The sequence below is a fragment of the Rosa chinensis genome, chromosome 7 (genome assembly GCF_002994745.2).
Source record: "Rosa chinensis cultivar Old Blush chromosome 7, RchiOBHm-V2, whole genome shotgun sequence".
Lineage (NCBI taxonomy): Eukaryota > Viridiplantae > Streptophyta > Magnoliopsida > Rosales > Rosaceae > Rosa > Rosa chinensis.
Genome location: NC_037094.1, coordinates 49,365,083 through 49,377,249, shown reverse-complemented (window position 1 = coordinate 49,377,249; position 12,167 = coordinate 49,365,083). Strand labels below are relative to the sequence as shown.

Sequence of the window (12,167 nt, the reverse complement as noted above, 5' to 3'; positions counted from 1 at the left end):
AAGTCACCAACCAAGACCAGCCTCTATCTTCCACAACCTCCGTCCAGTCGCCAGAGAAGAGGTTACCGCCGTCACCAACGCAAACCGCTCCACCAGCATCCGGGATCCAGAGCTCCTCGATCTTGGACGGCACCTCCATCAAAGTATCAATTTCCTGCCCTTCAACCGCATCTACTTCCCAAGGAGGAGCTCCGTCGCAAGCAATGAAGAAATCAGTCCCTAGTTCGGGACAAACCCGATCAGAGACGCACAGCACAACCACCACCAAGCTTAGATCGGACCCCCGATCTCTACCATAGCCTTCCTTGACACAGATCATCGGATAAAGAGCAGATCCATCATCACTGCCAATTGGAATTCCTCCATGCTAGATTTGGTCAACCAGAACCCCATCCCCACCAACCTTAGCAAGTATGCCTCCTCCACCTGAAGAGAGAGACAGACAAATGATTTTATCGCCGCCGCAATATGAAAAAAGAAGCAGACGAGACGTTTTGTCGCCGTTGCTCGCTGTAGAGAGGAACTGACGATAGTCCTCTCGAGAGAGAGTCAGAGACATAGTTTAGCTCAAGTAACCTGGTTAAAGATGGTTAAAATAACCTAGTTTTATTGAAAATGGCTAAAACTTGATGTCATATGTACAAAACAAACAAAAAAGCTATAATAAGTAGATGAAATACAAAGTTTACGACTATAAAATTGAAAAACCTAGTATTGTTCATTCTAATTTATATTACAAAGAATTAATTGTTCTAAAATTGGTAATATCGAAAACTGAAATACAGAATTTGGTAGGTATAATTAAAAACTGAAAAATTTTGGTTGGTAATTGGTAGCTCAATTTTGAAACTGAAAACTTTGGTTTTGAAGTTAATAATACCTATTCGAGTCGACCGGGTCACAACCCTTGGTAGGAGGAGGCATAAGAGCTGTGTCCGCTGGTGATGACGACTCACAAACCCTAGCAGAGCTAGGTCAACTAATTGACTTCATTTCTAATACAAGAATTAAACTAACTCCACAATGTATTAAAAAGACGATGACATAGGATAAACCCTAGACAGGGCTTTACGTAAAAAGAGAGAGAGAAACCCTTGTTTCTACATATACTAGAAGAGGAATGTTAGCAACCTTCCCCTCCAACCTTTACCTTTCTACATTTCTCATTCATTGCATGTCATATGTATTCTACTATCTAAAAAATTCAAATAATTAATACAATTAAAAGACAAGTTTTCACTTCCCCTTTTTACCCTTATTTAATTTCTCATGCATTTAATCAAGTAATTAATTTTAGCTTTTCAAATTTTTTTTTTCTTTTGTGAATCTTTTTTATTTGCAATTTATATACCCTTGTGGACTTACATACATATTTACATAAGAAATACGTACATATTGTAAATACATACATATATATTTAAGAACATACTTACAATTTTTCCCAAAAAGAAAAAGACAAAATTGAAACAAAAAAATAGTCAAACGTTGGCTTTACTTATATACATATATCAAAGAGAATGTTAAAAATAAATAAAAAATAAAAATAAAAAACATTTGAAGCTACTATGTCAGTGAGCTTTATCATTTTATTTTTTGTTTTTGTTTTTTGTGGGTTTTATATAAAAAAAAAAGTTAAAAAAGTCTCAGTATTATGGAACATGACCAAAGAAATAAAAGAAAAATTTTCGTTGAAGAATTTAGGAAATATAAGAAATGAAAAAAACGTTAGATAAACAAAAGAGTCAAGAGCTTTTTATTTTTATTTTTTTATTATTCATATTAATAGAGAGCATTTAATAAGGTCAAACATAAATAAGGGTAAAATATGAAATGAAATTAGTTGTTTTTTCAAGATAGTAAATACATACATTGTAATCATAAATAAATCCACATGGCATGCAACGAATGGAGAAAGTAGAAAAGGAAAGATTAGAGGGAAATGTTGCTAGCATTCTTCTTTGACATTATTACTCTTCCTATTAAACCATACGTAATTAGAGGATATTTATATCAAAATTTTTGGTGGCCGTTAACAATGCCTCTTATAAAGGTAATCACAACAAATTGATTTAAATTGGTAGAATTGCTTCAATTTGAAAAAAGAAATTGATTGTTTTTAGATAACAAAATTTAACTACCATGATTCAAAATTGGTAGAAGTATTTGCTTCGAGTTTGGACTCTCTCTCTTACCAAAAAAAACACAAATGAAACAGTAGGCGACGATAGACGCGTACACAATCCCACTTCATTACACCCACTAACTCCCACTCCCATTCCCACTCTCACTCTCTCCCTCTCCCTCCTAACTTTACTCTCAGCAAAACCACAAACCAAGACATCTCCATTTTCACTTCCCTTGTTTCTATATAAACCCAACTCCTCTCTCTCTCTCTCCCTACCACCACCGCAATCCCCATTTCCCCATTTTTTGATTCACTCAAGAAAAATGGCACCTTCAAGACTCTCCCTTTCCCTCGCTCTGCTCCTCGTCGCCGTCTGGGGCTTCGTCCACGGCCACTCCGCCTCCTCCCGCGGCGCCCCTGCTCCTGCCGTGGACTGCTCGTCGTTGATCCTGAACATGGCGGACTGCTTGTCGTTTGTCTCCAACGGCAGCAAGGCCGAGAAGCCGGAAGGGAGTTGCTGCACTGGACTCAAGACTGTGCTCAAAGCTGACGCCGCTTGTCTCTGTGAGGCCTTCAAGAGCAGCGCCCAGTTGGGTGTCGTCTTGAACATCACTAAGGCCATGTCCCTCCCCGCCGCTTGCAAAGTCTCCGCCCCCTCCGCCACCAACTGTGGATGTCAGTCCTCCATTTCTATTCTATCTTTCATTTTATATTTCTGAAGATTTGGGGTTTTAAGATTTTTGACCCATCTTTTTTTTTTTTTTTTTGGGATTTCAGTGTCTGTTTCTCCTGCTGGTGCTCCTGGTATGTTCTTCTTCTTAACTAGTTTATTTGCTCTTAGATTTGTTTGTTTGTTTTGTTTTGTTTTTCTTTACTGTGAATCTAGTTCAGAATAAAGTATTGCATTCATTTGATTTGTTTAAGGTAATTTGCTTCTGGAATTTGCCTGATCTGTAGACTACAGGATACTCCTGTCTTCAAGAAATTGATGGATTTGTTTTTTAATTTAGAGTACGAGACAGAATATTGTAATGCTCTCACAACCCTTGTGGTCACTTGGCAGATTTTGAGTCTCACACCTATCTGTCTGTCTGAGCTTTGATGGTTATAGAAGTTTCAAATGCACTAAAATTTCTGATTCTTTTCTCTGATTTCAAAACATTGGATTTTGATTTATTATAATTTTTTTTTTTATACTTTCAAGAGAAATTTTGATTTTAGTATTACCACTTGACACCGTATGTTTTGTTTCAATTTTTGGCAAATTAGTTGCTTCCAAGTATTAGTTTGTTCATAGTCAAATTGACATTGATCATGTGATCATGTTTCATAGACCTCTTGTAGGATAGATTCATAGATCTCACCTCATTCCACCTGACTCAAAGCTCATATACCAGGCTTGAAATATGTATTCTTTAATAAGATATTCATTTCCACAATTCCCTGGTTTCCTAAATTGTTTTGATCTGAATCGATCCATCAGTTCTAAATTACCATCTGTCTATGTTTTGATTAGTTTCTTATGTTCTAGATGGACCAACACACGCAATGCATTTGTAATGTGTTGTTGCATGTAAAGCGGAGTTTATAAGAGGGGGAAATGTGTGATTATTATAACACACTTTGTTTATGAATCTGTTGCTTAATTGTGTGCTAAAATAGGGATCTGTAATAATAGTTGAGCAGTTGTCTATTACAAAATAGAGATGGTTACTATAAGATTTGCTGTTTGACAGTTGCAACTCTTTCACCACTATCTGCTCCAACTTCAGCTGCTGCTGCACCTGAATCACCTGCAGCTGCCGGAGGGAATGTGTTAGCACCTGCAGCTTCTCCAGTGAACTCGGCTTCTGCCATGCTTTTCAGTTCAGTTACCCTGTTTTTGGGTCTTCTGGTTGCATCATTGCCTTATTTCTGAGTAAATGTGGCATGTAGCGCCATTTTTGAGAGCATAGAGTGATGACTTGTGATGTTCATTTTAGCATTAGTTCTGTTCGCAGTTCTTCTATTCGGGATGTTACTGAAGTAGTTTTTAACATGTGTTCTGTTCTTGGTCACTTGAGACCTGTTTGGTGGTTGGACATGGTTTTCTAATATGTTACTATCTACCTATTCTCATATTTCTGGTCGCTTTTCAGTTGATATTTGAACGTAACACTTTCCTTATTCTGGTATCTTCAATGTAAATATTATGGACCCTATATGGTTATGATGGTAACATCCAGATACTCATAGCCTATTCAATGGATTATAAGAGAGGCACCTAACGATACAAGTGAAGACAAAACCGTTGTGATACATAGCATGATTTAGTGGATCTAGGAAGGAGAACTGAAAATTTACCCTCTTTCTAGCATGTTGTTTGACATGGGTATGCGATGTTGCACAAGAGTTCCAAACCATGACATCAGAACAACTCGAACGCAATTACAGAATAGGATGTTGCTCAAGAGTTCCAAGCCGTGATATCAAAACAATTCAAACCGAAGTTGTGCTACATTATGAACATTGCATAATCAAGAAATATAAAAGCAATTGATCAATTTGGTTGCGCAATAATTTTGCTTCTTCACTTGGAGGTTGTCTTGGCATGACCCTCTGAAGTGGTCCGGCTACCAAATGACCAATCGCCACGTGTGCGAGTTTAGAACTAGTAGTTCTATATTTTTCAAAATTTTTACTGGACAATAGCAGAGGCAATAAGAGCATGAGACAAAAAATAAGTGGTGGTCGAATTCTTCACACGCTAGAAACTGTACAGCGGTGTTTCAGCTGGCCTAGTCGAGGAGATGGCCAGCAAGGCTTTCCCCATTGTCACTCGGTAAACGCACCATCAACAGTTGTTTTCTGCTGCTGCCCCTCCCTAGAAGTCCAGAACAAAAGGACATCATGGCCTTCAACTATTTTAATTCAATAATAAACAATAATTTAATTTATTTATTTTTGTTTGTATATGTACAAGTATAAATTAGTATGTGGTATTTTTTTTTTTTCATACAGCAAAAACAAAGCAACAAAAACTAAAGACCAAAACCCCTAATACACTCCTGATACTAGTTTGAAATTTGTATTTGGTATTTGACTGCATTGTTGTTGCCGTTTTCATTTCATTTCTGGTGCAATATACATTTTTCGGTTTGAAAATTTAGTAGTGAAAGTGTTGGTTGATCCATTAGTACTGTCCTAGATCATTTGCCATCACCCACCTCAATGTTTAATTATCGCACGGTTCCGAGGTGAAATCTTTCCATATAATCACATCAAAACAACTTAAAGCAAGTCTTACAGCATTAACAACATTGCATAACCGAGAAATATAAAAGCAAGACGCTAGATTAGATTGGTTGAGCAACCTCTTGCTTCCTCGGTTAGGTGCCGGTCAAATTCTCACACACCAGAGAGTAGAGACAACACTGCTTGAGCATCATACTCGATCAAGAATAGAATGCAGGAGCATCCAGCATACAAAGACTAAAATTTCCAAGTTTCAGCTGGCCTAGAAGAAGAGGTGTTCCCCTCTGTCATTGTGTAAACTGACACAAACACCAGTACACCGCCAACCCATTTGTTTTCTGCTGCTTCCCCTTCCTAGAACAATAGCAACATTTTGAGCTACAATTATTTATTTTAATGCAATAGTATCGATTTTTTTTAATATGCGCCTGTATATGTATAGATTACTATTAAATATGTCAATGATGTGAATGGTGGGCGCAGCAACAAGACTACACAGGGAAGAAGCCAAGAGGTACACTGTGGCATTGACTGCATTGTTTTTGCCGTTTTCCTTTCCTCTTGGTGCAATCGCATGCATTTTTTACATTGAGAAGTAATTTGATAATCCATGCATTATTTTTCTTCACATCGGATTCAATATGACAAATCTAACTTACACGGGTAAACTTTTTTATCTACAAAGATTCTAAACTACAACTCAAATATTGCTGTGCCATGGTTAAGAAGTTGTTTTCGCCTTAATTATTTTCTCACCATTGTGTTTTCTGGTAAATGAGCCGAGTGGCCTTTGTGACACGGTGCTAAAAATAGTGCAGTTTTATTTTTTGAAGACGTCAATAGTTTTATTGAAACAAAATCCAATCCTAAGAGTAAAAGATTCATTACAATGAAAAGTTTGTGCCGGTCAATAATGCTTAAACATGGTTAGAAGAAAAGAACAAACATAGAGGCATTTATGTGGCTAAGCCCTAATGAGCTAGGACAATGCATGCAATATGAAATCAATCAAAGGAAATGTTAGACAGGCCACTAACTAGTTAGGAATGCGCTTTTGTGTTCTAGCTTCATGTTTAGGTTGGGATATGAATAAGTCGTTTCTTGGCTGTTTACCATATTTATATTCATTGTATTTATCTAGTCGCAAAATGATAAAGACAAGGTGCAATTGCTTCATATACCAGGACTAAGCAGAATATGATCGATTCACATTACCAAATCTCCTTACTAAAGCTATTGATTAGAAAATAAGATGCTTGGCAACAATAACCACCAAGTCCTCCCCGGATCGACACCATCGTAGACACTGGCTATGTTCATAGAGTAGAAAAGAATACTTTGATTTTAGGGTTTTCAATAATAATACTATTCATCCACAAAGGGGTATATATACAAGGACAAGAGGAGTAGTCTAACCCTAATAGGAAACAATCATTCCTATAATTACATGATAACCTAAATAAATAAGAATCATAATTACATAAGATTTACAGCTATTCTACACTCCCCCTCAAGTTGGTGCATAGATATCTATCATGCCCAACTTGTCAACTGAGCTGTCAAATATCTTCCTGGACACTCCTTTAGTAAGAACATCAGCTAACTGCTCTTCTGAGTTTACAAATGGAAAACGAATAACCTTTCTGTCAAGATTTTCTTTAATAAAATGACGGTCAACCTCCACATGCTTTGTCCTATCATGCTGAACTGGATTATGTGCAATCTCAATTGCAGCTTTATTATCACAATGCAAATCCATAGGTTGTCTAAGCTTGTAACCTAGATCTTTCAGGACATTACGAATCCATAACATTTCACAGACTCCATGTGCCATACCTCGAAATTCAGCTTCTGCACTTGATCTGGCTACAACTTTCTGTTTCTTGCTACGCCAAGTGACAAGGTTCCCTCCTACAAAAGTGAAGTACCCAGATGTAGAACGCCTGTCAGTTTTATCACCAGCCCAATCTGCATCTGTGTATCCCCCAACTTCCAATTCATCCTTTTTCTCAAACAGTAATCCTTTACCTGGCGCCATCTTCAAATACCTCAAAATCCGAAAAACTGCATCCATATGTTCTTCACTAGGACAATGCATAAACTGACTGACAACACTCACAACATAAGCAATATCAGGTCTAGTATGTGAAAGATAAATCAACCTTCCTACAAGACGTTGATACCTTCCTTTATCAGTTGGAATTTGATCAGGATAAATGGCAAGTCTGTGATTCATCTCAATGGGTGTCTCAATTGGACTGCAGTCCAGCATCCCCGTTTCAGTAAGTAAGTCAAGAACATACTTCCTCTGTGACAGTGAAATTCCCTTCTTAGACCTCGCAACTTCAATACCCAGAAAATACTTCAGTTGCCCCAGATCCTTCATTTCAAACTCCTTTGACAGATACTTTTGTAACTCATTCATCTCTTTCGGATCATCCCCTGTAACAATCATGTCATCAACATACACAATAAGAGCTGTAATCTTACCATTCTTGCGCTTGATAAACAAGGTATGGTCAGAATTGCTCTGTCTGTACCCAAAGGCTCTCATGGACTTTGAAAATCTCCCAAACCAGGCTCTTGGAGATTGCTTCAGGCCATACAAAGACTTCTTCAATTTACACACCTTGCCAACTTCACTTGGGTAATTCTTAACACCTGGGGGCACATCCATGTACACTTCTTCTTCCAAATTCCCATTAAGAAATGCATTCTTCACATCAAACTGGTGTAAGGGCCAATCTTTGTTTGCTGCAAGTGAGATTAGAATCCGAACAGTATTGATCTTTGCCACAGGTGCAAAAGTCTCCTCATAATCAATCCCATAACATTGTGTGTATCCTTTGGCAACCAACCTCGCCTTGTATCTATTAATAGTTCCATCTGCATTAAGCTTCACAGTAAATACCCAACGACACCCTACAGTCTTCTTTCCAACCGGCATAGGTACTAGTTCCCATGTTGCATTCTTTTGAAGAGCTTCCAATTCTTCATTCATCGCCTTTGTCCATTTTGGATCCGTTAATGCATCCTGCACGTTACTAGGAATAGATACAGTAGATAATTGATCAATAACAAGTGCATGTGACCCAGAAATCCTATGGTTAGACATAAAATTAGCTATAGGGTATTTAGCTTTGGCTTTGATATCTGGTTCATATTGTTTCTTAGGAATTCCCTTGGTAACCCTTTGTGATTTCCTAGGTTCGACACTTTCTAACCCAGAAGATTCATTAAAGTTTAGGGGTACCTGAGGCGGATCATTCTGACCGGGATCTTCAGTTGGTGATGTAGAAGGGGGAATATCTTGTGTGTGAGCTTCAGATACGTCTTGATTTTGATTCAAACTATCCAGAAAAGTCATCTCTTCTGTCTCGGAATTCACAACACTCTGTTCGGCAGTTACATTTTGTGTTTCGGAATTCACAACACTCTGTTCGGCAGTCGCATTTTCTGTTTCGGAATTCGCAACACTTCGTTCGGCAGTCGCATTGTCTATTTCGGAATTCACAATGCTCTGTTCGGCAACTGCATTTTCTGTTTCCAAATTTTTTCTACCCTCAAATGTATCCTCCAAATTTTCCAAGTCTTCAAAGACATCAAAATCAATAATAGAACGAGGATTCCCTTCACAACCTCTCTCCCCCTGAAGGGAAGACTGAGAAGCTCCCCCTGAGTAATAAGGCTCGGATTCACGAAAAGCAACATCAAGAGAGACATGTAAAGTGCCAGTAAGGGGATCATAACATCGATAACCCTTCTGGAAGTCAGCATAACCAACAAAGATACACTTACGGGCACGGGGATCAAGCTTGTTGCGTTGAGGCTTGGGAATATGAACATAGGCTGTGCACCCAAACACCCGGGGCTCCAAATTAGGCATAGAAGGGATGGTCAAAAATGTATGAAGCTTCTGATGAGGATTCTGAAACTCAATCACCCGTGAAGGAGTACGGTTGATAAGATATGCTGCAGATTTTACTGCTTCTCCCCAATAGGACCGAGGTACATTCATGCCAAATAAGGAAGCACGAACAACTTCCATCAACTGCCTGTTCTTCCGTTCTGCTAACCCATTCTGTTGAGGAGTATAAGAATTGGAGGTTTGATGACGAATTCCATGTGACCGGCAAAACTCAATCATAGGGCCATTCACAAACTCTCCACCATTGTCAGGCTGAAACACTCGGATGGATTGTTGATACTGAGTTGCCACCATTTTGTGAAATTCGATAAACATTCCAAATACATCACCCTTATTCTTCAGAAATGACACCCATGTCATGCGAGTGCAATCATCAATAAACGTTACAAAATACCGAGCTCCAGAAAGAGAAGGAATCTTTGCAGGACCCCAGACATCAGAGTGAATTTTCATAAAAGGAACAGGACTTTTATGAAGACTTGGTGAATATGAAATGCGGTGGCTCTTGGCCAGTTCACAAATGTCACAATGGAAATCCAAATCACTGACAACCGAAAACAAATGAGGTTGCAGCTTCTTAAGATAACTAAAAGATAGATGACCTAAACGGCGATGCCATAACCATACTGCTTCCTTTGCATTCTCTACCCCATTAATCTGATTAGCTTGCCCCAAAAGATGCTTCTGGTTTTCTCCAGTCTCTGTCAGATCCAGGTAGTATAATTTTCCCCTTCTAACACCATAACCAAGAATCCGCCGAGTCAGAATGTCTTGAAACACACAGAAAGATGGATAGAAGGTCACAATACATGCAAGTGCTAAAATAATCTGACCAACAGATAGGAGATTATAAGCTAGTGAGGGAACAACTAGGACAGATTCAAGGGTTAAGGTATCAGATACAACAATAGAACCTTCTCCGGTGACCGGAGTTGGAGTACCATCAGCAGTAGAGACAATATTTTGAGAGGAACGTCTAAGGTTTTTCACAAGACTAGGGTCATTGGTCATATGATCAGATGCACCTGTATCAATTATCCATGTATTATTCAAAGTAGCCTTACCCTTCATACCTGACTGCGCTACATTAGCGGAGGCATTGTCGAGATGCTCTTCCTCTGTAGTAGCAATAGCCGCCTTGCCCGGATTCTTTCGCGGTTTCCTGGTGAAGTCCCACCAATCAGGGTAGCCAATCACTTCATAGCACCGCTCCTTGGTATGACCTACTTCCCCACAGACAACACATTTTTTGTTTGCGTATGGGTTTGGTTTGTCATGAGGACGGCGTGGAGAAGGACCTGAGAAGCCTGGAGGAGGACCTGGTCGGCGTTGAACGGCCATTGAGGAATTTTGGGGTTTGTTTGTTTTTTTTTTTTTTTTTTTCAGGTTTGGTTTTTCTAGGGTTTCAAAAAATTCAAGGATGGCTTGATTTTAATGGTGGTGGTACGCAGCGGTTTGTGGTGTGCTTTGGGATTCAGGATTCAGGATTCAGGATTCAGGATTTAGGATTCAAAGGATGCAGGCAAGTTCAAAGGATTGAACCTGCTCTGATACCAAGTAGAAAAGAATACTTTGATTTTAGGGTTTTCAATAATAATACTATTCATCCACAAAGGGGTATATATACAAGGACAAGAGGAGTAGTCTAACCCTAATAGGAAACAATCATTCCTATAATTACATGATAACCTAAATAAATAAGAATGATAATTACATAAGATTTACAGCTATTCTACACATAGAACCCCAAACTTAGAGCTAGACAGAAGCTCAAACTTTAAAAACTCCTGGGTTATGAGCCACCCCTCATATTCGAACAAGACCCAAGCTGACGCAAGTAGATCCCGTTGCCTGAAAGTGCACCATAACTCAAATGATAGGGACCTTATATAACAATTGGAAATTATTTAGGATTTTCTTAATTATTTAAGCTTTGGCCTTTGGGGCATAAGACATGGTGCAAATCTTCTAATTATTTACTATGAGAAGTGATCCTGCATGTCTCAGGAATGGACATATAAACGTTTATTGTGATTAGAGTTTGAATATTTCTTACGCAAAATATCTCATGTTGTTTCTCTCATGGTATTAATTTTCTTATCACTTGGATGTATGATTTATGATTGAGTTGAATCAAATTATTTTTACTCTAAAAAAACTACAACGCAACTCTCATTTTTCTTTTCCTTAGGTTGGAATTACAGAAAAATTATTTTCAAATTTACTAATCCTTAACTTTTTGGGGAATCCTTCATCAGGGAAAGCAGGGCAAAGATTACCGACGACATTCGAGCTACACAATATTACTTGAATGATGAATTGTGTAGAAAAATTCATAAAATCAATAGGTACTTTGTTAGATATAAACTGTTTCTGAAATTCAGTCCCACTCAGGTGATCATTTATCTTCTCAAATTAGTGGTTACAAATGGTGATTGCAAGACAACAATTTATGACTCAACTGCACACTTGAAAACTAAAAAATCACCCTCAAACATCAACAGTGGCATATTATCTGTCGATGCTTATTAGGGCGAAAACGCGTTGGGTCTAGGAGTTAACGCAATTGTTTTTCTTTCCTTTCAATTCAACGCTGGCCTCATCCATATTCTAATTTGCACATTTCCTTATCCTTACTAAAATATATTTGATCTATGGAATCCATACAGAGCATACCCTTCGTTCACTTCTCTATATATTCTAGCAGAAACCCACTTTCTTCTTGTATTCAAAACTCAGAAGAGCTACTAATTGGCCATGAATACTACTTGGGTGACCACCTCAACCCTAAACACTAGCTTGGCTGCTAATACTTTTCTTTCTCATAAATCATCACCAGCTACTATCACTTATAGTAAGTTTTCCGTTGCGTGCAGAGCT

The 12,167-nt window shown here is 38.3% G+C and overlaps 1 protein-coding gene across 2 annotated transcripts; it reads left to right on the top strand.

The window, feature by feature from the left end:
• The first annotated feature begins 2,280 nt into the window (after positions 1 to 2,280).
• On the top strand, positions 2,281 to 4,282 carry LOC112175271 (non-specific lipid transfer protein GPI-anchored 31). Of its 2 annotated transcripts, none has more exons than XM_024312940.2 (3): positions 2,281 to 2,800; positions 2,903 to 2,929; positions 3,898 to 4,282. In XM_024312940.2, the coding sequence occupies exons 1-3, from the start codon at positions 2,449 to 2,451 to the stop codon at positions 4,041 to 4,043; spliced, it is 525 nt and encodes a 174-aa protein (XP_024168708.1). In that variant the 5' UTR covers positions 2,281 to 2,448; the 3' UTR covers positions 4,044 to 4,282. The 2 variants fall into 2 exon arrangements, with proteins under 2 accessions (XP_024168708.1, XP_024168707.1); XM_024312939.2 differs by having other exon boundaries at positions 2,287 to 2,800; positions 3,862 to 4,282.
• Positions 4,283 to 12,167: the final 7,885 nt, after the last annotated feature.